This window comes from Dipodomys spectabilis, unplaced genomic scaffold, assembly GCF_019054845.1.
Source record: "Dipodomys spectabilis isolate Male_0828 unplaced genomic scaffold, ASM1905484v1 ptg000127l, whole genome shotgun sequence".
NCBI lineage: Eukaryota > Metazoa > Chordata > Mammalia > Rodentia > Heteromyidae > Dipodomys > Dipodomys spectabilis.
The window spans coordinates 3379239-3406047 of NW_024870804.1; the positions used below are offsets into that span (position 1 = coordinate 3379239).

General features: G+C 47.7%; 1 protein-coding gene across 2 annotated transcripts; it reads right to left on the minus strand.

Annotated features, from left to right (window-relative positions):
* Nucleotides 1–3228: 3228 nt before the first annotated feature.
* Ears2 (glutamyl-tRNA synthetase 2, mitochondrial) lies at nucleotides 3229–26804 on the minus strand. Of its 2 annotated transcripts, XM_042689791.1 has the most exons (9): nucleotides 26615–26804; nucleotides 23242–23397; nucleotides 20618–20807; nucleotides 16082–16554; nucleotides 14377–14485; nucleotides 11062–11215; nucleotides 10833–10963; nucleotides 5917–6052; nucleotides 3229–4852 (listed from the first exon to the last, which is right to left on the minus strand). In XM_042689791.1, the coding sequence occupies exons 1-9, from the start codon at nucleotides 26751–26753 to the stop codon at nucleotides 4769–4771; spliced, it is 1572 nt and encodes a 523-aa protein (XP_042545725.1). In that variant the 5' UTR covers nucleotides 26754–26804; the 3' UTR covers nucleotides 3229–4768. The 2 variants fall into 2 exon arrangements, with proteins under 2 accessions (XP_042545725.1, XP_042545726.1); XM_042689792.1 differs by lacking the exons at nucleotides 3229–4852; nucleotides 10833–10963 and having other exon boundaries at nucleotides 5923–6052.
* Between the last annotated feature and the right edge of the window lie 5 nt (nucleotides 26805–26809).

The following is a 26809-nucleotide window of genomic DNA, read 5'->3' on the forward strand; positions in this document are numbered from 1 at the left end:
TGGCTCAAGTGGTAAAGCGCTCTGGAGCTGAGGAACAGCTCCCAGGCCCAGAGTTCAGGCCCCACAACCAACAAGAAAGAAAGAACATTACAGGCTCATCTTTTCCTGATCCAGCCAATCAGATTGGAGTTCCGCACTGAGTCCTAGAGTCCCTCACTTTCCCAGTAGGGATGGGGGCTCAGATAGGCCAGGTGAGGGGATAGTGCTTAGAGGCAAAGACCGCCACAGGCCGGCAACAGGAAGTGCAGCTACCTGACTCAGGCAGTCAACTGTGAGAACCTCCCCAGACTGTTTAGGGTTCAGAGTTAGGAGAGCAGAGGTCGGGGGATGCTGGGCCCTGGCTGACATCACCATCAGCCAATCTTATCTTCCCACTCCTAGCTAGAATGAGGATCTTGCATTTGCATCAGATCATGCCTGGATGTATTTTACTGGCAAAGAAAGATCTTTCAGATCTCAGTTCTGCTTGGTTCCTCGGCAGCCCTTCTTCCAGTCATCTCCAACATTGTAAAACTTTTTTTTTTTTCATTCCTCCACTTGAATAACCTCATAATCCACTTCTCACTGAGAAACTCCTACTCATCCCTCAGAACCCATAATATGTGAAATTCTCTGAAGTCAAGCAAAAGCTTACTCCACCAAACCTTTCCATCATCCTTTTCAAAAGGTCTTCCTTTTTTCACTATTGATTTTCTTGGTCTTTGAGAAGGATTTTTTTCCCCTGCCAGTCCTGGGGCTTGAACTTAGGGACTAGACACTGTACCTGAGCTTTTTTTTTTTTTTGGTCCAGTCATGGGGCCTGAACTCTGGGCCAGGACGCTGTCCCTCAGCTCTTCAGCTCAAGGCTAGCACTCTACCACTTGAGCCACAGCGCCACTTCCAGCTTTTTTTCTTTTTGCTTATGTGGTGCTGAGGAATCAAACCAGGGCCTCAGGCATGCAAGCCAAACGCTCTACCACTGAGCCACCTTCCCAGCTCCACTTTCAAGAATTTTTAAAATTTATTCATTTATTTGAAAATGCTAAAAACAAAAACCAGAGGGTTGGGTTTATGTGTGTGCACCAGTCCCAGGACTTGAACTCAGGTCCTAAGCACTGCCCCTGTGCTCTGCTGTTCAAGGTTAGCCCTCTACCATTTGAACAGTAACACTACTTCCTGTTTTTGGGTGGTTAATTAGAGCTAAGAGTCTCACAGCCTTTCCTGCTTAGGCTGGCTTTGAACCATGATCCTCAGATCTCAGCCTTCTGAGGAGCCGTGGATTACAGGCATGAGCCAGCAGTGCTAGCTTCAAGAAATTTATTGATGGTTTCAGTCACTGAGAATGCTTCTCTGTGGTGCAACCAAGATTTTCTAAGAGTAAGACAACAGTGCTGATCACGAGGAAACAGCTAATGTTTATTGAAACAAACTGCCCCCCATTAAGCAGTAATTTCCCACTTCCTATACCTCTAAACCCAGACAGCCAACATACTCCTCTGCCTGTGTGTGTACATGTTAGAACTGGGGCTTGCTCTTAGGGCCTAGGCACTGTTCCTTACCTTTTTCACTCAAGAATGATATGCCATCACTTGAGCCACACCTCTGCTTCTGGCTTTTGGCTGGTTAATTCATTATCAGATTTTTATGGACTCTCCTGCCCGGGCTGGCTTTGACCAGGTCTCAGCCTCTTGAGTAGCTAGGATTACAGGCGTGAAACACCAGCACCTGGCTCTCTATAATGGTTTTTGATGTCTTTTGTTGTTGTTGGTCCTGGGGCCTGAACTCTGGGCCTGGGCACAGTCCCTCAGCTCTTCAACTCAAGGCTAGCAGTCTACCACTTGAGTCATAGAGCCACTTCTGGCTTTTTCTGCTTTTGTGGTGCTGAGGAATTGAACCCAGAGCCTCATACATGGGAGGCAAGCACTACTGAGCCACCTTCCCAGCCCGGTTCTTGATGTCTTAGAAGCAAAGTTTGATGCTAATTGGTAGGAAACATTTGGGTTTGGGTTCTGGATTGTCACGGGCCTAGTTTAAATACTGACTGCCACAAAACATAGTTTCATCAGTGTTCTTAAGTCTTTCTAACCTCAGTTTCCCCATCTACAGTGCAGACGGCAGTATATATCCCCCCCATTCCCCGTCATGGGGTAGTGAGAGATGAGACAGGATGAAGCTCCACAGCACCATCTGAAAGCAGAGTGGTTTAGCTGATGTAGTTGAGGACACCTGTCTTCCATGATCTCTTCTACAAAAAGCTCCCTAGTTTTCCTGGCAATACTTCCTTCACTGGAGAAGTCTCTAAGGGACTACTCGGTCCTGGCTAAGATCTGATCTGGCAACATGGATTCAGCCAACCAGACTCAGAACCTGAACCTGACATCCAAAACTCAGAGAGACACACATATACAACAGAGAAAAAGAAACAACAAAACATGTAGTTCACATGTCCCTACTACGCAGTAGGGACCAGAGTGACCACTGCAGCTTGGCTCCTACCTTCTCCTGGGCTTTTTCATAAATTCTCTGGTGTGCCAGGCTCCTAGCTACTCAGGAGGCTGAGATCTGAGGCTTGCAGTTCAAAGCCAACCCAGGCAGGAAAGTCCATGAGACTCTTATCTCCAATAAACCACTCAGAAAACTGGAAGTGGCGCTTTGGCTCAAGTGGTAGAGCACTGGCCTTGAGCTGACAAGCTGAGGGACAGTGCCCAGGCCCAGGGTTCAAGCCCCATGAATGACCTCCCCTCCCTCCCCCCCAAAATTCTTTGGCCTTCAGTGAATTTCATTAGATGGCTGACTTCTTTTGCTCATAACCAGAGAACTTTACTTGGTGGTACTAGGGCTTGCACTCAGGGTCTCATGAGCTTACTTGGTTCTTTTACTCAAAGCTGATGATCTGTCACTTGAGTCACAACTCTACTTCTGGTTTTTGGTGGTTAATTAGAGATAAAAGGCTCACACTTTTCCACCCAGGCTGGCTCCAAACCTCCATCTTCAAGTAAGCCATTAGCGCCTGGCTTCTGGTGGATTTTTTTTGTTGTTGTTGTTGGTAGTGGGGCCTGAACTCTGGGCCTGGGTGCCATCCCTGAGCTCTTCAGCTTAAGACTAGCGCTCTACCACTTGAGCTACAGCGCCACTTCCGGCTTTTTCTGCTTATGTAAATGCTGAGGAATCAAATCCAGGGCCTCTTGTATATAAGGCAAGCACTCTACCACTGAGCCACCTTCCCAGCCCATGGATTTTTTTTTTTTAAAAACAAAGGTTAGGACTCTGTAAGGCCCAACAAACTCTTTAATGCATTCACTCTGCTCTCCTGGGCAGAGAGTAGTTATCTCTTTGGAGCAATAAATCACCCCCTCCTCCCCAAATCAAGTGGCTTGAGAAAATAAACATTTACTATTTCACAGCCTAGTCCCTTACATTCCAGAGGGGCTCTGCCGAGCTGCTCTGGGTCTCACAGGGAGGTGGTAGTCGTCCAACTACTTGGCTAAGATGGAAAGAAAGACCAGCTTCCCACACGGCTCACCCACATGGCCAATGACAAGACCCCCTGCAAAGGGCTGCTCCAGTGTCTTCCTGACCTAGAAGCTGCACCCCCAAGATAAGGAATTCAAGGGAACAAGCTAGAAGTTTTGAGGTGTCTGATGACCTTGGCGTCAAGCTCCTATCATTTCCTCAAGGCCTGCTGGTCACAAAAGTCAGCCTTGACCATGCGAAGGCAGGGATGGCCTATGGCCAGCTTCTAGGCTGGCTGCTCACCATGAGCTTGAGAAACCTTGAAAGACTTTGTCCCTAGTCCCTCCCTATCTCCCCGTTCCTTTTCATTTTAGCTATTCCAAGTCACCTAAGATGCCAAGGGGGGAAAGAATTCCCTTCAGAAATCTACAAGGCTTTCCAGTAATAGCAGAAAAGAGGAATGGCTATAGAAAGGAAGACACCAAACAGGCAGGGGAAAAGTCTCCAGTTGAAGAACTGGGAAAGGGGAGAGGTGAGGCCCCTCTCTGGGGAAAGGAACACAGGCTGCCCTAAGGTCCACATATGAAGACTAACATCAAATGCAAGTGCTTCCTTTGGCCGATGAGTAACTTTTCCCTTTACAACCCCTGAATAATGTTTAATATCTAGCTAGGCCAACTGCTTGTGTCAACTATAGGTTACTGTTCTGGGATCTATTAGCCCAGCCTACTGCCAAGCTGTGGGCTAAATTGTGCACACTGTCCCCTGGCTGCTCAGTCATATGTTAAAGCCCTACGTTCAGGACCACAGTGTTAAAGAGCAGTATGAGCCTGTGAGGCAAGGCTAATCTAATGTGACTGGTGTCCTGAGAGGAGTAAATTAGGATACACAGAGGGAAGCCAGGGATGCAGGGGCTTGGAGGAGACTTGGAACACAGCAAGAAGATGGCAGTCTGTGAGCCAAGGAGAGAAACAACATTGTGACACTTGATCTTGGATTTGCAACTTCTCTAACTGTAAGAAATCTCTGTTGTATGAAACCCATACTTGAGCCCTCTGAACTGTCCTGGAAAGCAGCATTTTCTGTGCTCCAGCTCCTAACCCCTGTGTGGAATGTGGTATGGAAATCCATACAGAAGGACATCTTTCCTGGAATCGAGAAACTTCGGTGGGCTGGGCTTCCTTGGCCTTGGCCTGCTGGGGTGCCATCAATGTCTTGAGTTCAGTCAGACTCTCCATGGCTGGTCCCTCTGCAAGGCGGGGGCCCCAGGCCTCTCAGGGCAGTTTCAAGGGCTCAGGATCCTGGTGCCATATCCAGTGTGCTGCACACATGCTCCTTAGCTGTAAAGAACCTTTTGGATCCGTTCCCATACTTCCTGGGGTCCCAAGGACACCATCATCTCAGCCACTGGGGGTCCTTGCTATGAAAAACAAAAGGGGGGAAAATAAAGCAAAATCATTGCTGTATGTCTAGAACTGCCTCAGGACCTGCACTCAGCCTCAACCTGCAGCGCAGCCTGTATTCCAGGAGCTTGCCTTTTGTGATAGTACTAGGGCTTGAACTCAGGACCTAGTGTTCTTTTGCTTAGCGTTGTTTTTGTTTTTTTCCCCTCAAGGCTGGCACTCTATCACTGGAGCCACAGCTCCAATTCTGGCTTTTTTGTGTTTAACTGAAGATAAAGGGTCTCATGGACTTTCCTACCTGGCTGGTTTTGAACTGCGATCTTCAGATCTTAGTCTCCTGAGTAGCTAGGATTGATTGATGGCCCTGGGGATGGAACCCAGGACTTCAGCACATTATGTAAATGCTCTACCACGGAGTTACAGATTCGGTGTTTATGGTCCTTCTTTTCCCTGGATGATGTTGGGTCCTAGGAGCCCATTTTCCCATTAGGTAAACCACTGATAGATCTGTTCCCCCAATGAAGCCCATGAAGATGGGCTTGTGAGGTTGTTTTTTTTTTTTAATTTTTTATTGTTCTTATAAAGGTGATATACAAAAGGCTTAGAGTTATGTAAGTCAGGAAAAAAGAATATTTCTTTCTGGACAACGCCACTCCTTCCCACACTGTTGTCTTTTTGTGTTAGTCTTGTGGCTTGAACTGAGGACCTGGGCACTGTCCCTGAGCTTTTGTGCCAAGGCTAGAGTTCTCCCACTTGAGCCACAGCTCCACCTCAGGCATTTTAGTGTTAGAAGTCTCATGGCCTTTTGTCTGAGATCCTCAGATCTCAGCCTCCTGAGATTACAGGCCTGAGCCACTGGTACCTGGCTTTTATGTGTTTCACTCACTACCATACACATAGTATTTGCACGGTACTTGCATACAGATAAAAAGATGCTCAAAATATGATAGTCTTCTGAGTGACTCAATGCTTCGGCCATCTTTGTATTCCCACAAAGTGTGTTCAGCACCTGCCAGTAAATACTAGCTGAGCCAAGCCCCGGGTGGCTCCAGAAAGCAGCCCTGCCCAATGCCCCACACACCGGCTGTCCGCTGAGGGCCACTCGGAGGAGTCTCATCACTTCACTGTGCTTGGTGCCTTCCAGACTCTCAGACAGCTTCTTCAGTTCTCTATTCAGCATGTCCTGTGTGAAGCTCGCACCAGATCTTTCCAGAAGTCTAGAAAAGAACCAAAAGGAGCCAGCATGGGCCAGTGGCAAGTGGGTAGGAGGGTATACATCACAGATGATCTCATATTCACACTGAAGGCCTGGAGTTGGGGGCGTGGGGATATATCTCCCATCACTTCTATCCAAAGAGAAGAGACTACATGCATAACATGAGCCATGCAAGCGGGTGCACAGAGGGACCTGGAAGGATGTGTAACGGCTACCTATGTGCACTGCAATTGCTATGTCTTTCTTCCTGTGCAGAGGAAGTGTTGACAGTATCTGCCCTGCACAGGCTGTGAAGTCAGCCCTGACAGGTGCTACAAATGCTACAAATGAACACATGCTAAGTACTCACGAGTATTAAGTAATCCAGCTCAATCCAAAAATTAAAGATTAGTTAATATTAATTTCAGTATTTATTACATCAAAGAGCTCAGAGACAGGGCTGGAAATGTGGCCTAGTGGTAGAGTGCTTGCCCAGCATGCATGAAGCCCTGGGTTCGATTCCTCAGTACCACATACACAGAAAATGCTGGAAGTGGTGCTGTGGCTCAAGTGGTAGAGTGCTAGCCTTGAGCAAAATAAGTTCAGGGACAGTGCCCAGGCCCCTGAGTGCAAGCACTAGGACTGGCAAAAAAAAAAAAAAAAGAAAAAAGCTCAGAGACATTGTTAGAAGAAACTCAGGGAATGGTGCTGGTGACTCATGCCTGTAATCATAGCTACTCAGGAGGCTGAGATGTAAGGATCTCAAGCCAGCCAGGCAGAGGTCTGGGAGACTCTATCTCCCATTAACCACACAGACACAGACACACAGACACACACAGACACACAAACACACACAGACACACACACACACACAGACACACACACACACACACACACACACACAGCCAGAGGTGGAGCTCAAGTGTAGAGCATTAACCTTGAGCAGAAAAGCTTAGGGATGGCACCCAGGTCCCAAATTGAAGTCCCAAGACTGGCATAAGACAAAACAAAACAACAATAATACACACACACACAAACACAGACACACACAAGCACACAACACCTCAGGGATGCATTAAGACACAGAATGGAAGATTGGCTACTTTTTCAAGAAAGTATCGGAAACAGCCTTAAGATTGGCTGAGAGTGATTTCTTTGGGGATGTAACATAGTAGAGCAGAATGAAATCAGGAGACTGCTTCAAGGAACAGTCCTGCTACCAACTTGCTAGCACCTTCCTTTTACCACCAAGGGACTCACATAGCAAGGTTAAGTCCAGTAGGGGCAGCAGCGCCCCCACACTCCTGGCAGTCCAGCTGAACTCCTGGCTCCACCCCTCATTCTATGAGCACTGCAGTTGTAAACATCGGTCCCCGCCCAGACTGATGTGGTCTACAGACACGTAGTTCAAAGTTCAGCTCAGAAGGGGGCACTACTGGCCCAGGAAACCGCTTTCAGAATGATTTTAAGCAATAGCTTCTTAGTGCACACAGATTTCCTAACTGCCAGAATATCAGCAGCTGACCTTTAGTTTAAGACAAAATAAATCATTTTTCCCCCCCAGTCGGTTGTGGGGTTTGAACTCAGGGCCCGGGCATTGTCCCTAAGCTTTTTCTGGTCAAAGACTAGCATTTTACCACTTGAGACACACCCTTCTGGCTTTTTTGTTTTAGTAATTAATTGTAAATAAGAGTCTCCCAGATTTTCCTGCCCTGGCTGGCTTAGAACCATGACCCTTAGATCCTAGTTTCCTGAGCAGCTAGGATTGCAGGCAAGAGCCGCTGGCACCTAACTTCTCTGTGTTTTTGAGACAGAATCTACGTTGCACCTGGACACTGGTGGCTCATGCCTGTTACCCTAGCTACTCAGGAAGCTGAGATCTGAGGATCATAGTTCAGAGAAAGTTTGCAAGACTCTTCTCACCAATTAACCACCAAAAAGTCATTAGTGGAACTGTGGCTCAAGTGGCAAAGGAATAAGGCCCTGAGTTTAAGCACCAGTATTGGCACAAAAAAGAGGAAAAAAAATTACATGTTGCCCAGTCTATCTGTGAATTTATAATCTTCCTGTCTCAGCTTCCCAATAAGCTGGGATTACAAATGTGTACCATCATGCTTGGTCGCCTAAAAGTAACCATTCTTACTGCATCCTTGCCATGGTCTGAACGCTCATGTCTTCCAAATTTTCTAATGTTCAAGGTGATGGTATTATAGTATTAAGAGAAGGGGGGTGGGATGTGGGCGAGAGAGTAAGGTTAGTGCCCACATAGAAGAGACCCCAGAGAGCTCCCTTGGTCCTCCACCATTACAGTACTGTATATATATATATATATATTTTTTTTTTTTTTTCTTTTTTTCTTTTGCCGGTCATGGGGCCTGAACTCTGGGCCTGGGCGCTGTCCCTCAGCTTTTCAGCTCAAGGCTAATGCTCTACCACTGGAGCCACAGCACTACTTCTGGCTTTTTCTGTTTATGTGGTGCTGAGGAATCGAACCCAGGGCCTCAAGCTTGCAAGGCATGCACTCTACCGCTGAGCTACCTTCCCAGCCCTACAGTACTGTTTTATAATTAAATATTAAAAACATAAAATGGAATATGATAAGAGGCTGGGGGTGTGTGGCTCAAGTGGTAGAGCAGTAGACCAGCAAGCACAAGACCCTGAGTTTAAACCCCAGTAATGCCAGCAGGGGAAAAAAAAAAAAAAAAGGAAAGGAAATGAGTGAGGCAAAGCAAGCAAGCAATGTTGGAATAAAATCAGCACTCTTCCTACTCTTACTCCATCAAGGAAAGCAGCTGCCCAGGAACTGAAGGCAGACTGACAGGCCCCAGATGGCCACTGTTGGCAACTCTGGCCACATGAAAACTAGCTCAACACTTGGCGTGGGCCCCAAAGGGACTTCTAGTGATCGAGCAGCTCTGGAACACTTGGGTGTCAGCTTTCCTGCCTGGAGTGGGTGTCCCAGGGCCTGTCATCCACTCCCATGACAGGCTGAGGAGTTAAGACAGGAGCCTTGGTGACACAGAACTAATAGTTCCTGCTGTGGAATGTCCTAAATTAAGAGTGGTGTTAATAATAGCACTTGGGGATTGATCTTGGAAATAAACTTGTAAACATGCTTAATTATGTCTATGCTAGGTGATTATTGTGCTGTTCTCTGTAATAGTCACACAAATGCCCAGCACTAGGAGAGGGGCTAAAATTAATGCTAAAAGCAACTACTATGGAGCAGGTTTAGCTGTGGAAAAGAATGCATATGATCTCCAAGTTCTGAACAAATTTGGGTATAGTTGTCTCTGCTGCAATCCCAGTTTCTTGAGATTTTTTTTTTTGGGTCCAGTCGTGGGGCCTAAACGCTGGGCCTGGGTGCTGTCCATCAGCTCTTCAGCTCAAGGCTAGCGCTCTACCACTTGAGCCACAGCGCCACTTCCGGCTTTTTTCTTATGTGATGCTGAGGAATTGAACCCAGGGCCTCATGCATGCAAGGCAAGCATTCTACCACTAAGCCACCTCCCCAGCCCCAGCTTCTTGAGATTCTTATAGAGAACTGCCTAAGTCCAGTTTAGGACCAGCCTGGGCAACCTGGACACCCTGTCAGTTAACTTAAAAAAGAAATAAACCAGGCTGGGAATGTGGCTTAGTGGCAGAGTGCTTGCCTAGCATGCATGAAGTCCTGGGTTCGATTCCTCAGTACCACATAAACAGAAAAAGCCAGAAGTGGCACTGTGGCTCAAGTGATAGAGTGCTAGCCGTGAGCAAAAAAGAAGCTCAGGACAGTGCTTAGGCCCTGAATTCAAGCCCAAGACTGGCAATAAATAAATAAATAAATAACCAGAAAGCTGGTGGCTCACGCCTATAATCCTAGCTGAGACCTGAGATTGCAGTTTAAAGCCAGTCTCAGAAGGAACATCTATGAGAACTCTTATCTACAATTAACTAGCAAAAAAGCTGGAAGTGGAACCGTGGCTTAAGTAATAGAACACTAGTCTTGAGCAAATAAAATAAAAAGCTCCGAGACAGTACGTAGGTCTTGAGTTCAAGCCCTAGGACTAATACTGAATAAAGAAGAAAGGGATATATCAAGTAGGAAAAAAAAATCCAATTAGGTCTCAATACTAATGATCATAATACTAAGTTTGAAATAAAAATCTGCGAGAACTACATAGTCATTCTTGTCTGCTGTACCCCTTTCTTTTGCAGTAACAGAATTTTCAGCCTGGCACATAGCCGCCAAACTTAAAGACATTTCCCAACCAGGTGCTGGTGGCTCACGCCTGTAATCCTAGTTACTCAGGAGGCTGAAACCTGAGGATTACTGTTTGATGCCACCCCAGGCAGGAAAGTCTGTGAGACTCTCATTTCTAATTAGCCAGCCAAGAGTCAGAGTGGAGGTATGGGTCAAGTGGTACAGCATCGCCTCTGAGTGAAAAAACTGAGGGACAGTACTTAGGCCGTGAGTTCAAGCCCCAAAACTGGTGTGGCACGCGCATGCCACACACGCACACAGAGGAAAACTTATTGAGAGGCAAAAATGGAATGTAGCTAAGGTGAGTTCAAGCCATGGAGCCCACTGCAGCATTCTTAGGAATGTCCTTGTGCCCCTGGGTTGCTCTGCTTCCCAAGAAACCAACAAGTGAGCCCTTTTCCAGGGACTATGGGTCTGTGTGGGGGTGGGGAGATGGGGGGGGAAGGAAAAAAGGGGGTGAGAGGGTGGTCCAACAGGGAAGAGGAAGGGCTGGGAAAGCTGTCAAGGGGGAAAAGTCGGGAAGGGCATGGAACCCCGAGCTGGATCTGTAGACACTCACCCCAGCACACGCTCAGCAATCTTATCCACCTTCTCTGAGATGGCGCCCAGCTGCTCTCGGCCCACAGTGGGGCGTGTCCACAGGTAGGAGTATAGTGGGGAGACCAAATCCTGCAGGCGGCACACGTGGCCCTGGGGAAGTGGCAGTCACAGCCTACACTGCCAACAGGGCTCCTCAGGCATTGGAAGGGGAAGGAATGGCTCCACCAACCAGGGCCCCAGCCCCACACCTGTCGCAGCAGAATGATCCTCTCCAAGTACACGGGGTCCAAGACGGCACGATCTCGCAGCTGGCTCCCGAAAGTCTCCTCCACCAAGGCCTGCAGCTTCCTCACCAGCTGGCGTCTCTGGGCGTCACTGCTCACCAGTCGACGGAGGTGCAGCCTGCAGGAAGTCAAGGGGCTCTCCTGGGCTGCTGACTCCAAGGCTCCCCCAGGGCAGTGGGTGGGGGCTCCAAGGATGACACATCACAGAGATAGCCTTCGTGCTACCATCAAACTGTTCTTTACATTTATGAAATGATTTATTGAAGAATCCAGGTGTTCCATAACATGCTTCTTCTTCTTTTTTTTTTTTTTTCAGTCATGGGGCTTGAACTCAGGGTCTGGGCACTGCCCCTGACCTCTTTTTACTCAAGACTAGTAGTACTCTACCACTTTGAGCCACACACCACTTCCAGTTGTCTGGTGGTGAACTGGAGATAAGTCTCACAGACTTTGCCCAGGTTGGCTTTGAACTTTGACCCTCAAATCTCAGCCTCCTGAGTAACAAGGATTAGACATGAGCCACCGGCACCCAGCCATGCTTTTATTTATTTATTTTTTAGTGCCAGTCCCTTGGGCTTGAAATCAGAGCCTGAGTGCTGTCCCTGAGCTTCTGTACTCAAGGCTATTGCTCTACCACTGGAGCCACAATTCCACTCCAAGCTTTTTGGTGATTAGTTGGACATAAGTCTCATAGATTTTTCTGTCCAGGCTGGTTTTGAACCATGATCCCCCCCTCAGTAGGTAGGATTATAGGTATGAGCTATCAGTGCCTAACCTACTATGACTTATGAAATAATCATACCAGTGGCTTGACTACAGAAACATCTGGACACAACAGCTCTGGCTGCATTAAGCCTGTGGGCATCAGTACTCACATTCCATCCCTCAGTGACTCACACTCAGCAAAGTCTGCCTGCTTTAGAGACCACAAAGCATCCTGACCTGATTCCATCTTTCCCTCAAATACCACTTTCTCCATGACAACAAAGGTGCAAGTACACAGGCACCGATGTGACATTTACTTGAACACACCCTATATAAAAGATGTCCATTATTACGGTGTGATTCAAGCTACTTATTCAAATTGTCCTGGTAACACAGGGCAAAACCATTTACCTGTCCTCACAGGTCTGCTGGAAGAAGTCAGAGAAACAGTCATATTAGAACCGATGCAACTGCTATGAGTTCTCAGTACTGGCAAGAGCCTGTTCCTAAACCAGTGCCGAAGGAACCAAGACAACCTGACTGACCACAGATGCCTGGCTAAGTCAGGTCAACATTTGAACTGTCATGACATTAGCTTTCAAGATGAAGGTCTACCTTGAAATAACAAGCACCTGAAATACAGATTCAATGGCCTAAAACAGTGCTCATTATGGCTGGGTGAAGCATGAGGAAGGATGCTAAATGAAGATGCTTTTAGGCTGTAGGTGTCAACCAGGTTCATGCAAAGAGTGAGTGTCCAGGAATATAAACCATAATGATAAATCAGTGCCTGCTGTTTATGGAACACTGTCCATGTGCCAGGACTATGCAAGACACCTGTATGCAACATTTAATTATGACAACCGCCCTGCAGCCATGGCTGCTGCTGCCCCTGCTGCTACTGCTGCCTCCAGGCACCCTGCCCACACCCTGTCTGACAACGCCAATCAGGGTTTCTAGGAGGATCCATCCTCAGGGGCACCTACTGCACTGTGCACTTGTAGGTGATTACTGGTGGTCTCAGGACCTAGATTGTCCACTACAAAGAGCCTGAGGGTAAAACGTTACACACAGAGCTGAAGAGACAGTATGACAACTTGACCTTCAGGGCCTCCGAAAATGGAAGCTTGACCTTCAAGGCCTATGCAAATTTTGCTTCAGCAAATGAATTTTCTACTTTTACCCATAAAACTGGAATCTTTGACTATCAAGATGGACAAGACCCACCTTTTTTTCCCAGTGAGAACTGAGGCAGTGCTCAGAGGGGATCAGCCTGCCTCTCTGCTCATGAAGCTCTCATTCCCTCATCCACTCTGAGACTTCTTTTCCACTGAGAGGCTCTAGGCCAAGGCCAGACAGAAGATCTAAATACAAGACTGTCCTACTAGTCCACAGGAGAATCCAGATGTTACCTGTTTTTGAACACCATGTGGGCTTTGGTCTGGGTTTCCAGACACATTAACAGCTTCTACTTACATGTCTAAATAGACTGGAAAATAGCTATCTGCTCATCAATGCTAAGCAACGTTCTTTCTTCTTCTTACTACATCATTTGGGACCTCTTCTATTTTCTGTAATGCTTTTATAACCTGTTGCACAAGTTTGAACTTGACAAGTATTTGTGTTCGGACATGACTTTAAATATACATTTGAATACTACAGTTGCATGGTTTTTTTCCCCAGTCCCGGAGCTTGAACTCACAGCCTGGGCACTGATCCCGAGCTTCTTTTGCTCAAGACTAGCACTCTACCACTTGAGCCATAGCGCCACTTCTGGCTTTTTCTGTTTATGTGGTACTGAGGACTCAAACCCAGGGCTTCATGTATACTAGACAAGCACTCTATACCACTAAGCCACATTCCCAGCCCCAGTTGCATGTATTTGTGACAAAAGATAATTATTACAACCACTAAAAAAGATGTGAGCTTGTGGTTCACGTCTATAATCCTAGCTACTCAGGAAGCTGAGATCTGAGGATCACAATTTGAAGACAGCTGAGGCAAGAAAGTCTGAAACTTTTCTCCAACTAACCAGTGGGGGAAAAAAAAAGCTGGAAGTGGAGCTGTGGTTCAAGTGGTAGAGTGCTAGACTTGGTTTAAGCTAAGGGACAGCTCAAGCCCCAGTATAGCACTAAAAAGTAAATTAAAATAAAAATGGTAGTAAAATAACTCTTCTCTGTTTTCGAGAAGAGAAAATAAAGTTGAAAAATTTAGGTGACATGGAACAGTAGATAGCACACCCAAAGTCAGAATCAAGTACGGGTGACTCCAGAGTCCACTATACTTTCTCTTTTTTTTTTTTTTTGGGGGTCTGGTCGTGGGCCTGAACTCTTGGCCTGGGCGCTGTCCCTCAGCTCTTCAGCTCAAGGCTAGCACTCTACCACTTGAGCCACAGCGCCACTTCCGGCTTTTTTTTCCTGCTTATGTGGTGCTGAGGAATCAAACCCAGGGCCTTAAGCATGCAAGGCGAGCGCTCTACCACTGAGCCACCTTCCCAGCCCCTCCACTATACTTTCATTGTGAGAACTGGGCAGGAAAGACCTTTTCTACTGGAGGGACACCATTCCCACCTACCTGTTGAATTCTGGGAGTTTCTCAAGGTCCAGCAGGGCTGAGTGGCAGGTAATTCGGCTCAGGTCAAACTGTGTTATCAGCTCTGGCAGCGTCCTGCCCATCTGGTTCTCTGTGCAAGTGAACCAACCAGCCACTTAGCTTCCTCCTTCTCCTCCTCACCCTCCCTCCCTCCCTCTCTCCCTTCCTTCCTTCTTTCCTCTGTCGCCCAGTCTAGCTACTTCTTATAAGCAGCTGCTCTCGTCTGTGGAGCTGGAAGCCATTATGTGCAGGCACAGACCTGAAATGCCATGTCCTCACTAGCTGTGTGACTCTGGCAAGTTATTCCACCTCTCTGAGCCTCCCCATCATCTTACAAAGTGTGGGAATAACAAGTAACTACTCCTCAAGAATTTTTTCTTTCTTTCTTTTTTTTTGTTGGTCCTGAGGCCTGAACTCTGGGGCTGGATGCTGTCCCTCAGCTCTTCAGCTCCAGGCTATTGCTCTACCACTTGAGCCACAGCACCACTTCTGGCTTTTTCTGCTTTTGTGGTGCTGAGGAATCAAACCCAGGGCCTCATGCATGTAAGGCAAGCATGCTACCACTGAGCCACCTTCCCAGCCCAAGAATTTTTTCTTTTTGTTGTACTGAGGATTCAACTCAGACCCTCATGCTTTACCACTTGAGCCACTCCTCCAGTCCAGCATTTTGTTAATTACTCAGAGATGAGAATCTTGCAGACTTTTCTGCCTGGGGTTGGTGTTGAGCCACAATCCCCCAGGCCTCAGACTCCTGAGTAGCTGGGATTAAAGGCCTGAGCCATCAGCATCTGGATCCTTTAAAGCTATTTGAAGCTACATGAAATACGAGCAGAACAGTAAGCAGATGATTACTGACACAATTTCAGAACTCCCTGTCCTGGGCTGGGGATGGTAGCTCAAGCAGCAGAGCATCTGCCTAGAAAGTGCAAAACCCTGAGTTCAAACCCCAGTACACGCACCCCCCCCCCCCCCAAAAAAAAAAATCCTTGCCACATGTGGTCATCACATTTGGTGCTTGATTCATCAGGGTTTGGGCTGGGTGCTGGGCCACATTTAAGGGCTGAGCCTAGAACGACAGATTCATGGAGCAATCTGCAATACTTAGGAAGCACATCTGTGTAGTGGCAGTCATCATGAGGTTTTTAGTGGGGGTTACTGAGTGGCAGACAATAAGGGGTGCCTCACATCCACTGAGCTCAGTGAGTCCCCACTAACTACTGTGAAGGAGACTCTTATCCTCACAATCACAATTCAGATAAAGCAAGGAGCTTTAAGTATCCTGAAGGCAAGAACTAGACTCAGTGTGCTCAATTTCCAGCCCCAGCCCCCACACACTAAGTACTGTATAAAATAATGGATTGAGCTAGGTGCTGGTTGCTCATGTCTGTATTCCTATTCAGGAGGCTGCGATCTGAGGATCATGGTTAGAAGCCAGCCTGAGCAGGAAAGGCCGTGAGACTCTTATCTCCAATTAACCACCAGAAAACTGGAAGTGGTGCTATGGGTCAAAGTGGCAGAGCACTAGCCTTGAGCAAAAGAGCTCAGGGACAGTGCCCAGGCCCTGAGTTCAAGCTCCATGACCACCACCAACAACAACATAAAGAACTGGTCTAAGATCACGAGGCTGGCAGGGAGCAAAGCCCTTGCTCTGTACCATTCAACTGTGTCAACGTGAACGCACAGGTACCTGCAAACCCCGAACCACAGTTGGTGATGATGTCAAGAAGAGCATCTGGCAGAAAGCCAGCTGCCATGAAATGCTCCAGGAAAATGTCCCCTTGCCTCTTGGAGAGCTTGTGGCCATCTTTGTTGAGGACCAGGGGTAGGTGGGCAAAGTGAGGTGGCTGCCAGCCCAGGGCCTGGTACAGGAGCAGGTGCTTGGAGGTAGATACGAGCCACTCAGATCCCCGCAGCACGTGGCTGATGCCCATGTGGTGGTCATCCACCACACAGGCCAGATGGTATGTGGGGAAGCCATCACTCTTCAGGATGACTGGGTCCCCTTCCACGCTGGCCACTTCATGCTGATTCCAGCCATACACCAGGTCCTGGAAGCCTGGTGCCTCCTCCTCCAGGCGAAAGCGGATGGCGGGCTTGGGGTCCATGGCCAGTTTCTGCGCTACCTGTGCCTGGCTCAGGTTTCGGCACCGATTATCATACCTGTTGGGAAGCAGATCAGCATACCTGATAAGAGACCCGGGGTTGTACATGAGTTCCCTCCCTGGCCTCTGACCGTGGTGTGACACTGGGACAGGCATTTATCTCATTATGCTCTGTCCAAAATGAGAGCAATGGTAAGGCGGGATTATGCAAGGGAGCAGACTCTGATGTCTACGTCTACCAGCTATTCCCCGTTTCCTTTGCTGCCAAGAAGTGGCAAGTGCTGAGACCAAGGTGAAGTCACAATCGCTACAGGCAAGCCTGCAATCCCAGGACCCAGTGCCAGGGAGCAGTCCAAGGGGGAAGGGGACCCTGTTCTATTCCTAAGAGGCAGAAAACTCCATGTGGTGAGTAGGGGAGGGCTAAGGTCTAAGAAAGGTTTTCCTCTCCAAATGAAGCTAAGAAATAGTCACAAGAAGAAACTTTGAGTTTCTTTTGCTCAAGGTTAGCACTCTACCTTGAGCTACAGCGCAACTTCAGGCTCTTTCTGTGTATGTGGTACTGAGGAATCAAACCCAGGGCTTCATGCATGCTAGGCAAGCACTCTACCACTAAGTCACCTTTCCAGCCCCTGTTCTGGTTATTTCTAAGATAGGATCTTTATTTTTTGCCAGGATAGGCCTGACCCACCATCTTGTTTATGCTTCCCACCATAGCTGGGATGACAGGCACGCACCACCACACCCACCCAGCTTTTTCTGTTGAGAAGAGGACCTGCGAACTTTTGGCCCAAGCTGGCCTTGAACTGTGATCCCTCCATCTCAGCCTCCTGAACTATAAATGTGTGCCATGGTGCCCAGCTAGATCCTTTCTTAAATCCTCATATCCCTGCTTTCAGCCCTCCTTGGATGTTTTCCTATGAGGTGCTGTGTTTGGAGAAGGCAATGCAGTGGAAAGAAGCCACAATGGAGCCCTAGTATCTTGAGCAACCTGTCACCCACCCCAGAGTTCTGCAGGAGAGGGAGGCTGCCTGTGTGGTTTCCCTCCTGCTACTCAATGGGGTATATGGACACCTGGCACCAGTCCAACTTGGGAGGCTGTCGGAAATGTACATCTCAGATGAACAGGATGCTATGTGTTACCAGATCCCCAGGAGGCTCATACTGGCCAGAGTTCTAGGCATTCCACTGTGTCAGTCTGAACAAAGTGCCCCCTTACTTGTATTCAATTGTCCTAGGTAACGCACAAATGTAAATGTACGCTCAGTCTTTGACACGGTGAAATGTTCAATCAACAGATATAGATGGCTACATAGATCCCATGATGTGATCATTTAATTCTATCAATGGATTTGTAGACTGCTTACGATATTAAAGGAAAAAAAAAAAAAACACTGCCAGGTGTGGTAATGCATACCTGTAATCCCAGCACTCAGGAGACTGAGGCAGGAGGATCACAAGTTGGGGGCCAGCCGGGGCTACAAAGCGTGATCTTATCTCAGAAAACCAACACTACAGTTGATGTTGTAATGCATGTACAAACATTTGAGCCCTTGTCCAATAGTTCACTGAAGGTGGAACTTTCATACTATGTTCCTGCTGACCAGTGCATGAGCCACTATCCACTGACCCTGTCATTCTACAACTGCCACACAGGTAAAATGTCACCATAACAGATGAGAAATGACAAAAAGATCCATTAATAAGGAACCAACTAAGTTATAGATGGTATATGCATACCATGGAATATTAAGTGAGTAAAAGAATTGTGATCAACTAAGCATCACTTTCCCACAATACTGTGAAATTTGGGGAAATTATGTAACCACTTAATCACAATAAAAAAATTGGGAAAAAAAAAAAAAGAATTGTGAGCCAGGCACTGGTGGCTCACACCTGTGATTCTAACTACTCAGATGGATATGAGGATCAAGGTTCAAAACCAACCCAAGCAGAAAAAGTCTGAGACTCTCATCTCCAATTAACCCCCAGAAAACTGGAAGTGGAACTGTGTGTGGCTCAAGTGGTAGAATGCTAACCTTGAGCAAAATAGCCCAGGGACAACGCCCAGGCCCTGAGTTCAAGCCCCAACACCAACAAAAAGGAAGAAAAAAGAAAAAGAATTGTGAACTGGAGCTGGGTGCTGGTGGCTCACACCTGTAATCCTAGCTACTCAGGAGGCTGAGATTTGAGGACTGCAGTTCAAACCCAGCCCAGGCAGGAAAGGTCCATGAGACTCTTATCTCCAATGAACCACCAGATAACCGGAAGTGGCTCTGTGGCTCAAGTAGTAGAACACTTGCCTTGAGCTGAAGAGCTGAGGGGCAGAGCCCAGTCCCAGAGTTCAAGCCCCACTTCCAGCCTCCCCCTCCCCACCAAAAAAAAGAATTGTGGACTGGTATGAAGGCAACCTTCAAGATAGTATGGGAATGGCACACAACACATTATGTGCAACCAATTAGGGCAAAGGAGATAACAGGAACACTGGTCAGTGTATATAGAGAATTAAGTCCAACCGCAGATGTTGGATAAAGGCAAGTGAGGGCCAGAGGTAGGCTTAGAACAACTCATCCTGAATCTTTCTGGATATTTTATTTATTTATTTTTATTTTATTTTTTTATTGTGAAAATACTGTACAGAGGGGTTACAATTACATGGGCAAGATAATGAGTACATTTCTTATCAAGCATTGTAGCCTCCTCTTTTGTTTCCCCTTCCCATCCCTTCCCATCCTTCCCCTGCCCCCGCTTTCTGGACATTTTAAACACATAAAAGTTTTACCTTTTAAAATAATGTGATTTTTTTTTTGACAAATAAAGCAAATTTTTCTAATTTAAATTCCCAAGTGTAAAAAGCACGTGTATTCTTTTTTTTTTCTTTTTTTCTAGTTGTGGGCTTGAACTCAGGGCATGGGAACTGTTCCTGAGCCTTAAGGCTAGTGCTCTACCACTTGAGCCATAGCACCATTTCTTGTTTTTGAGTGGTTAATTGGAGCTAAGAGTCTCAAAGGGACTTTTCTGTGGGCTGGCTTTGAACTGCAATACTCAGTTCTCCTGAGTAGCTAGGATTACAGGCATGAGCCACCAACACCTGGCTCAAGTGTGTTTCTTTAGGTTTATTTGATAGAAATTTCTGTACATTGTATTTTGTACTAGAGAGTATCATATCACTGTACATTAAAACATAGGACTTCATAGGTTTTGTTACTTCAAGTATAAAAAATGTCCAGAGTAAAAATAATAATAAACTTGATTGGGGCTGAGAAGGTGGCTCAGTGGTAGAGCGCTCGCCTTGCATGCCTGAGGCCCTGGGTTCGATTCCTCAGCACCACATAAGAAAAAAGCCGGAAGTGGCGCTGTAGCTCAAGTGGTAGAGCGTTAGCCTTGAGCTGAAGAGCTGAGGGACAGCGCCCAGGCCCAGAGTTCAGGCCCCATGACCGGACCCCCCCCCCAAAAAAAAAATAATAATAATAAACCTGATTAAAATGACAGCCTGAGACAGCTCCTCACATGAACTGATGCTCTCCCTTGAGTATAGCTGGACCTACTGCCTTCCTTCTACCCATGACCGGATGTCACTTCCACTTCCATCTTGTGGACCCGCTTGCTCTCTCCCTTGTCTTCTCTGAGCAAGAGCTGCCATGTGTGAGTTGCCCTCTGGAGAGGCCTATGTAGCAAGGAACCAATGGCGTCCAGTAATAGCTAGCTGGTACCAAAGGCCTGCCAATAGCCTAGAAGGAAGGTGGAGGAAGCTCCTCCCCAAAACTACAGGCCATGAGCTGTTACCAGTAACTACTTGAAAGGTTTAGATCTGAGGAACATGGTTCAAGGCCAGCTGAGGCAGGAAAGTCCATGAGACTCCCATCTCCACCAAAAGAAGTGGAGCTATGGCTCAAGTGGTACAGCGTTAGCCTTGAGCAAAAAAGCTCAGGGACAGCACTCAAGCCCTGAGTTCAAGCCCCTGCAGGCCTGGCTGAGACCCAAATGGCAAAAGTACACTGAGCCAAAGAACCCAGCTAAGCCCTGCCTAGACCCCCACTCATAGAAACTGGCAGGGAGCTTATGTGTGGGGGCAGCTGTTACGCAGCACTGATGGCACACAGAGCACTGGCCAGGGCACTCACCGGGGCGTCTGGTAGCTCCTCAGGGCCTCCTTTTTCAGGAGCTCCAGCCGTTGTGGGGAGCAGAAACAGGGGTAGGCAGCTCCGGAGCTCAGGAGTGCCTCTGCAGCCTGGGCATACAGGGCCAGCCGCTGGGACTGCTGGTAGGGCCCGGCGGGACCGCCCCGGCGGGGGCTCTCATCAGGGGGGATGCCTGAGGAGCAGAGGGAGAAACACACAGCACTCAGTCCCATTCATTTCTCAAGGCACTTTACACACTAAGGATTCAACTCCGGGCCTTGTTCCCCTCTACCATTTGATCATGCTCCAGGTCCTTCTGTTTTTAGTTGATTTTTTCAGGCACTCTCTGGTATCTTTGTCTGGGCTGGTTGAAAATGGCTATTTTCCTATCTCAGTCTCCCTCATTATCTGGGATTACAACTATATACCACCACACTCAGCTTATACCAAACCTTTCCAGCCTCCCAATAATCCCAATAATCAATATTATTAGGTTTTCACTTTGGAGATTATAAGACAAAGCACAGAGGGGCTGAGGCCTCCGGGTCACCTCCTGGTACCTGAGAAGTCAAATGGCAGTGGGGTGCCCCAACACCAACTTCCTTTCTACCCACTGTTTCCTCAGTGAGGGAGAAACCAGTCCAGGCCTGCAGCAGTGGACGGAGAGAGGGTATAAGGATGGAGATGGAGCCTGCAGGCTTGGCTGCTCTTCTGTCTGCCTTTTTTTTTTTTTTTGTCAGTTGTGGGGCCTGAACTCTGGCCTGGGCACTGTCCCTTGGCTCTTCAGTTCAAGGCTAGCACTCTACCACTAGAGTCATAGCTCCACTTCCGGCTTTTTCTGCTTATGTGGTGCTGAGGAATCGAATCCAGGGCCTCATGCATGCAAGGCAAGCACTCTACCACTGAGCCACCTTCCCAGCCCCATCTGCCCTTTCTGCCTGTGACAGAGCTTGTACAGGATAATGATACTGGGTCCAGGATGCTGGCCACCCTGAAGACTGATTTTAAGGGGGATGAGCCCCAGGACCAGCACACACATACACACACACAACACACACACACGCACACGCACACACCCCCTCATAAACTGCTGGTGGAAATGTAAACTACTGCAACTACTATGGAAATCTGTATGAAGTTGCTTTTAAAAATTAAAAATGCATTTACCTTAGCCAGGCCCCAGTGCTCATGCCTGTAATCTCAGTACACAGGAGGATGAGATCTAAGAATTGCAGTTTGAAGCTAGCCGGGGCAGGAAAACCTGTGAGATTCTTACCTCCAATTCCCCACCAAAAATTCAGATGTGGAGGTGTGGCTCAAGTGATAGAACACAGCCTTGAGTGAAAAGCTACAGGGTAGTGCCCAGGACCTGAATTCATGCCCCAATACTAGAAAGCACGCACAAAAGCGCGTGCACACACACACACACGCACGCACACACACACACACACACACAAAATGACACAACGTTAGGCTAACCAGCGTGGGGCTTGCACACCTGCAATCTCAACACTCAGGATATTTAACCAAGTAGATCTTCCTTTTGAGACCAGATGGGCTAGAGAGCAAGAACTTTCCCAAAAAAGCAAAAACAAACAAACAAACAAAACACAAGAACAAGTCTGCTTATATCCTCTCTCTGTCATGCACTGGGTCTTTGCATAGACACTAGTCTCCAGCACCTGAAACAGATTTGTGGACCATAGTAAGTGATCTTGGTTCCTTTATTGAATTAATCTCAACTGAATATGGGCTGAAACCTAGGAGAGAAGCTAGAAGGAAAATGGATTTCAGAACTCCAGGGCCTCAGAATCCAGGGAGTAATTTACCTGGAGGAGAATACATATCCCTAGTCTTGGTATTTTCATAGGGCCATTTCCCTTCAGTGGTCATGCCACCTAGCAGGGCCCATCCTAGGTAGGCCTGCAGAAGTTTGTGTGGACACACAAGGAGACACACTCCTCTTTGTTCTCCTTCAGCCTAACTGTCTTCAGGACTTACTTCTAACCTGAAGATCCACTTCAGAGACTATACACACTTTGTTTTGCTCACCCGGTATGGTTAAAAAAAAAATCAGAACCTAGATTGAACAATAGGAAGTATTCATAAAAACATCTGGATTTCTGGCTCTTCTTAGAATCTGGACACTGGACAAGTTGAGCCTGCATTCCTATGGGAGCGGTAGCTGGGGCTCACAGGTACTTTGTCCTTTGGATGAGGTCATGTCCTCCAACTCCCATGTAGCCTGTTTCCTGCCTGGTCCCCTTAGGGAATGGACCTAACAATTCTGCAATTAGAACAGGGCCACCAAGCCAGGTACCAGTGGCTCGTGCTTATTATCCTACCAACTCAGGAGGCAGAGATCTAAGAAATGCAGTTAAAAGCCAGCGTGAGCAGGAAAATGTAACTCTTTTATCCCTAATTAACCAGCATAAGCAGGAAATGGAGCTATGCCTCCAATAATAAAGCCCTAGCCTTAAGCAAAAATGTTAAAGGAAGTACCCAGGCCCTGAGTTCAAGCTTTAGTATCAGGAATCCTAATTCAGCCTGGGACCTCAGCATTTTCTGGCACCCCATGAACTCCTTACCATCCTCCACCCTGGACCCCACAAGCTCAACAGCCTTACCTGCCCACTCCAGCATGTCTTCTATGTTCTCTGCCGCCCCAGGCACCAGACGGGTCTGATCTGTGTCCTCCAGCCTCAGAATGAAGCTGCCCTGGTACTTCTTGGCAAAGATGTAATTGTAGAGAGCAGTACGGAGACCGCCCAAGTGTAAGAACCCTGGTGGAAGAGAATGGCTCAGCCCTAACAGAAAAAGGCCTCAGCAAGGGGCAAACAGCTTTGTCCAGGACAGAATGTCCTAAGCAATTTCAAACAGCTGGCCACTGGATGGACAGCGTTTGGAGCCTCATCCTGGAACTAGACAACCACCAGGTTTACAAGCTGTGTGAAATGTAAGCACCTGTGGCTCATGATTGTAATCCTATGTACTCAAGAGGCTGTGATCTGAGGATCTCAGTTTAAAAGACAGCCCAGGAAAGGAAAGTTCATGAGACTTTTACCTCCATTTAGGGCCCAAAAGCCAGAAGTGGAGCTGTGGCTCAAGTAGGAGAATGCTAGCCTTGAGCAAAAAGCTCAGGGGCAGCCCCAGAATGGAGATACACACATAAAACGTACCAACTCTCCCAAACCAACTGCCACTATTTTTGTATTTGTGTCAAGGCCAAGTTCCAGCTAAAGGACAAGCAACAGAAAATTATTCATTGAAGCCATATAGCTTGCACACAAATTTAACAATGTGCTCCACTAAAAAATATGCCAATTACAGGAAAACAACACATTTTAAATACTGTAAAAGCACAGTACGCATTGTACTCTATCATTACCATACAATTTGAATTGGTGTCTACTTGAAATTTTTGTGTATCTACCAGGGCTGGTGCTGACTGAACTCAGGGCCCAAGCTTGGTTCTCTCTCTTTTTGTTTTTTGGTTGGTCGTGGGGCTTGAACTCTGGGCTTGGGTGCTGTCCTCGTGCTCTTCAGCTCAAGGCGAGAGCTCTACCGCTTGAGCCATAGCACCACTTCCGGTTTTCTAGGGGTTTATTGGCGATAAGAGTCTCACGAACTTTCCTGCCCGGGCTGGCTTTGAACTGAGATCCTCAGATCTCAGCCTCCTGAGTAGCTAGGATTACAGGCATGAGCCACCGGCGCCTGGCTTTGTTCTTTTTGTTTGTTTGCATTTTTTTTTCTGGTCATGGGGCCTGAACTCTGGGCCTGGACGCTGTCCTTCAGCTCTTCAGCTCAAGGCGAGCGCTCTACCCCTTGAGCCACAATGCCACTTAGGCTTTTTCTGCTTATGTGTGTTGAGGAATCGAACCCAGGGCCTCATGCATGTGAGGCAGCACTCTACCACTGACCCACTTCCCAGCCCCCTCCCCCCAAGCTTGTTTTTTTTTTTTTTTACCCAAGGCTGATACTCTACTACTTAAGCTACAACGTCCACTTCCGGCTTTTTGTCTGTTAATTGATGATAAAAGTTTCACGGACTTTCCGGCCTGGGCTGGCTGTTCACTACAATCCTCATATCTCAGCCTCCTGAGTAGCTAGGACCTTCTGAGTAACTATGATTATTATAGGCATGAGCCACTGGTGCCCCACATTACTTAACTTACATGAGCTTCAATTTCCTGATCTGCGAGAATGATTAAAAAACAAACAAACACAAAAGTAAGCCAGGCACCAGTGGCTCGTGCCTGTAATCCCAACTACTCAGGAGGCTGAGATCTAAGGATCACAGTTCAAAGCCAGCCCACGCAGGAAAGTCTGTGAGACTCTTCAATTAACCAGAAAACCGGAAGTGGCACTGTGGCTCAAGCAGTAGAGCACTCGCCTTGAGCTGAAGAGCTCAGGGACAATGTCCAGACCAAGTTCAAGCCCTGCCACTGACCAAAACAAAAAAAAAAAAAAAAGATTTTTTTATCTGTGTGCAATCAACACCCTTTTCTAGCAAATCAGCAAAAAAGTGAGAAGTTGAATCTTATTGTTTATTAAATGCATTCTACAGGTATAGATCTTGCTAAGTGGTTCAGCTGAACTGGCTCAAACCCAAGAAGCAGGTACTATTATTAGCCTTGTTTTGACAGATGGCAAAACTGAGACTCAAGAGAGGTGAAGTAATTTGACCAAATTATATATCAAGGATTTGGCAATGACTGAAATTTGGATCCAAAAAATTGCAGGCCTTGGCCCACTATGGGAGTGTTTTGCAAAGCAAGGCATTCAGTACCGTGCTGGTGTGCAAACTTGCCAATTCACAACAGGTAAACATAGAAACAGAGTGAGCTTTAGCAACTAGCAACTTTGAGTAATAAAAAGAAATGAGCTTATATTTGGTATGTTTCCGAACGCGGAGCTGTGGCTCAAGTGGTAGAGTGCTGGCCTTGAGCAAAAAAGCCAAGTGACATCCTCCAGACCCTGAGTTCAAGCCCAGTATTGGCACAAAGAGATGAAAAGAAATCAGCTGGTCAATGGGCAGAGGCTGCCTGGGTGGGACTCATGTGGTCAGGGATAGAGGGGCTGACAAGGTCTCTAGGAGAATATATACTGGTTCTCCATTTTCCTTTGGCTTACTAAACTAAGAATCTAACCACAAGGCCTTTGTACTTAACAATTCCCACTGCCCAGGTTCCTCCCACAGGCTTCCCATGAGTAATCTTTTTATTTTCAATCTGGGTCTTAGCTCAAATGTTCTTTCAGCAAGGCCTTGTAGAGCACCCTACATAATCCCTAATCTACTCTGCTTCATGTATCTGTAAAATAACTTCCATAAAGTTAAAAAACAAGTCTTTAGAAGCCGGGCGCCGGTGGCTCACGCCTGTAATCCTAGCTACTCAGGAGGCTGAGATGAGAATCATGGTTCAAAGCCAGCCCAGGCAGGAAAGGCTATGGAATATGGGACTCTAATCTCCAATTAAGTCCCAGAAAACCGGAAGTCGCTTAAAGTAGTAGAGCATTGGGGGGGGGGGGGGGGAAGCTCAGGACAGAGCCCAGGCCGAGTTCAAGCCCCATGACCCACGACAAAACACAACATCTTTTTGGGTGGTGCTGGGACTTAAATTCGATGCAAGCGCTCTACGACTAGAGCCGCATCTCGGTGCTTTCTTTCTAGATGTCAATGGTGGTGAAGGCTTCTCAAGAGCAGGGGCCTCGACTTTTTCGATGACCCCGTCTCCCAGAACCCAGTCAATACCTGACAGTTCCTACTCCACAATGCACGGTTACTGAACGCGTGAGAACTAGAGCCTGGAAACATGGTGGTACGGTCCTACACAAAAGAACCTTCTGGCAAGGCGGGCCTCAACCTGCGCTTCTGTGAATGGGGTCCGCGCGGCGCTCGCAGACTGACAGCACCGGAAGCCATTCGGGGAGGGCCTTGGGAGGGCGGGGACCGGACGGTGGGCCGCGCGGGGCCGGCCGCGTCACGTCCGCCAAGGTTACCTGTGGGGCTGGGTGCGAACCGCACTCGTACCGCGACCCCGGCATCGATGCCCAGGCTCGCTTCCCGCCGTCCCACGCCGCGGCTCGAAGCCGCTAGGGCTGCCTTGGGCCCCAGCAGCTTCTTCAGGAGCGCCGCCATGTGGAGCCGGACCGCACACGTGAGGCTTCTTCGCTGCGACACTTCCGGGAAGCTCC

What these genes read in the sequence shown, in the direction of transcription:
- Ears2 (XM_042689791.1), bottom strand. Translation starts at nt 26,753, where the DNA reads ATGGCGGCGCTCCTGAAGAAGCTGCTGGGGCCCAAGGCAGCCCTAGCG. An exon ending in AGGAGCTACCAGACGCCCCG is followed by an intron (nt 16,555 to 20,617) that starts GTGAGTGCCCTG and finishes GCTTCCCAACAG; the next exon opens with GTATGATAATCGGTGCCGAA. An exon ending in CTGTGGTTCGGGGTTTGCAG is followed by an intron (nt 14,486 to 16,081) that starts GTACCTGTGCGT and finishes TCACTTGCACAG; the next exon opens with AGAACCAGATGGGCAGGACG.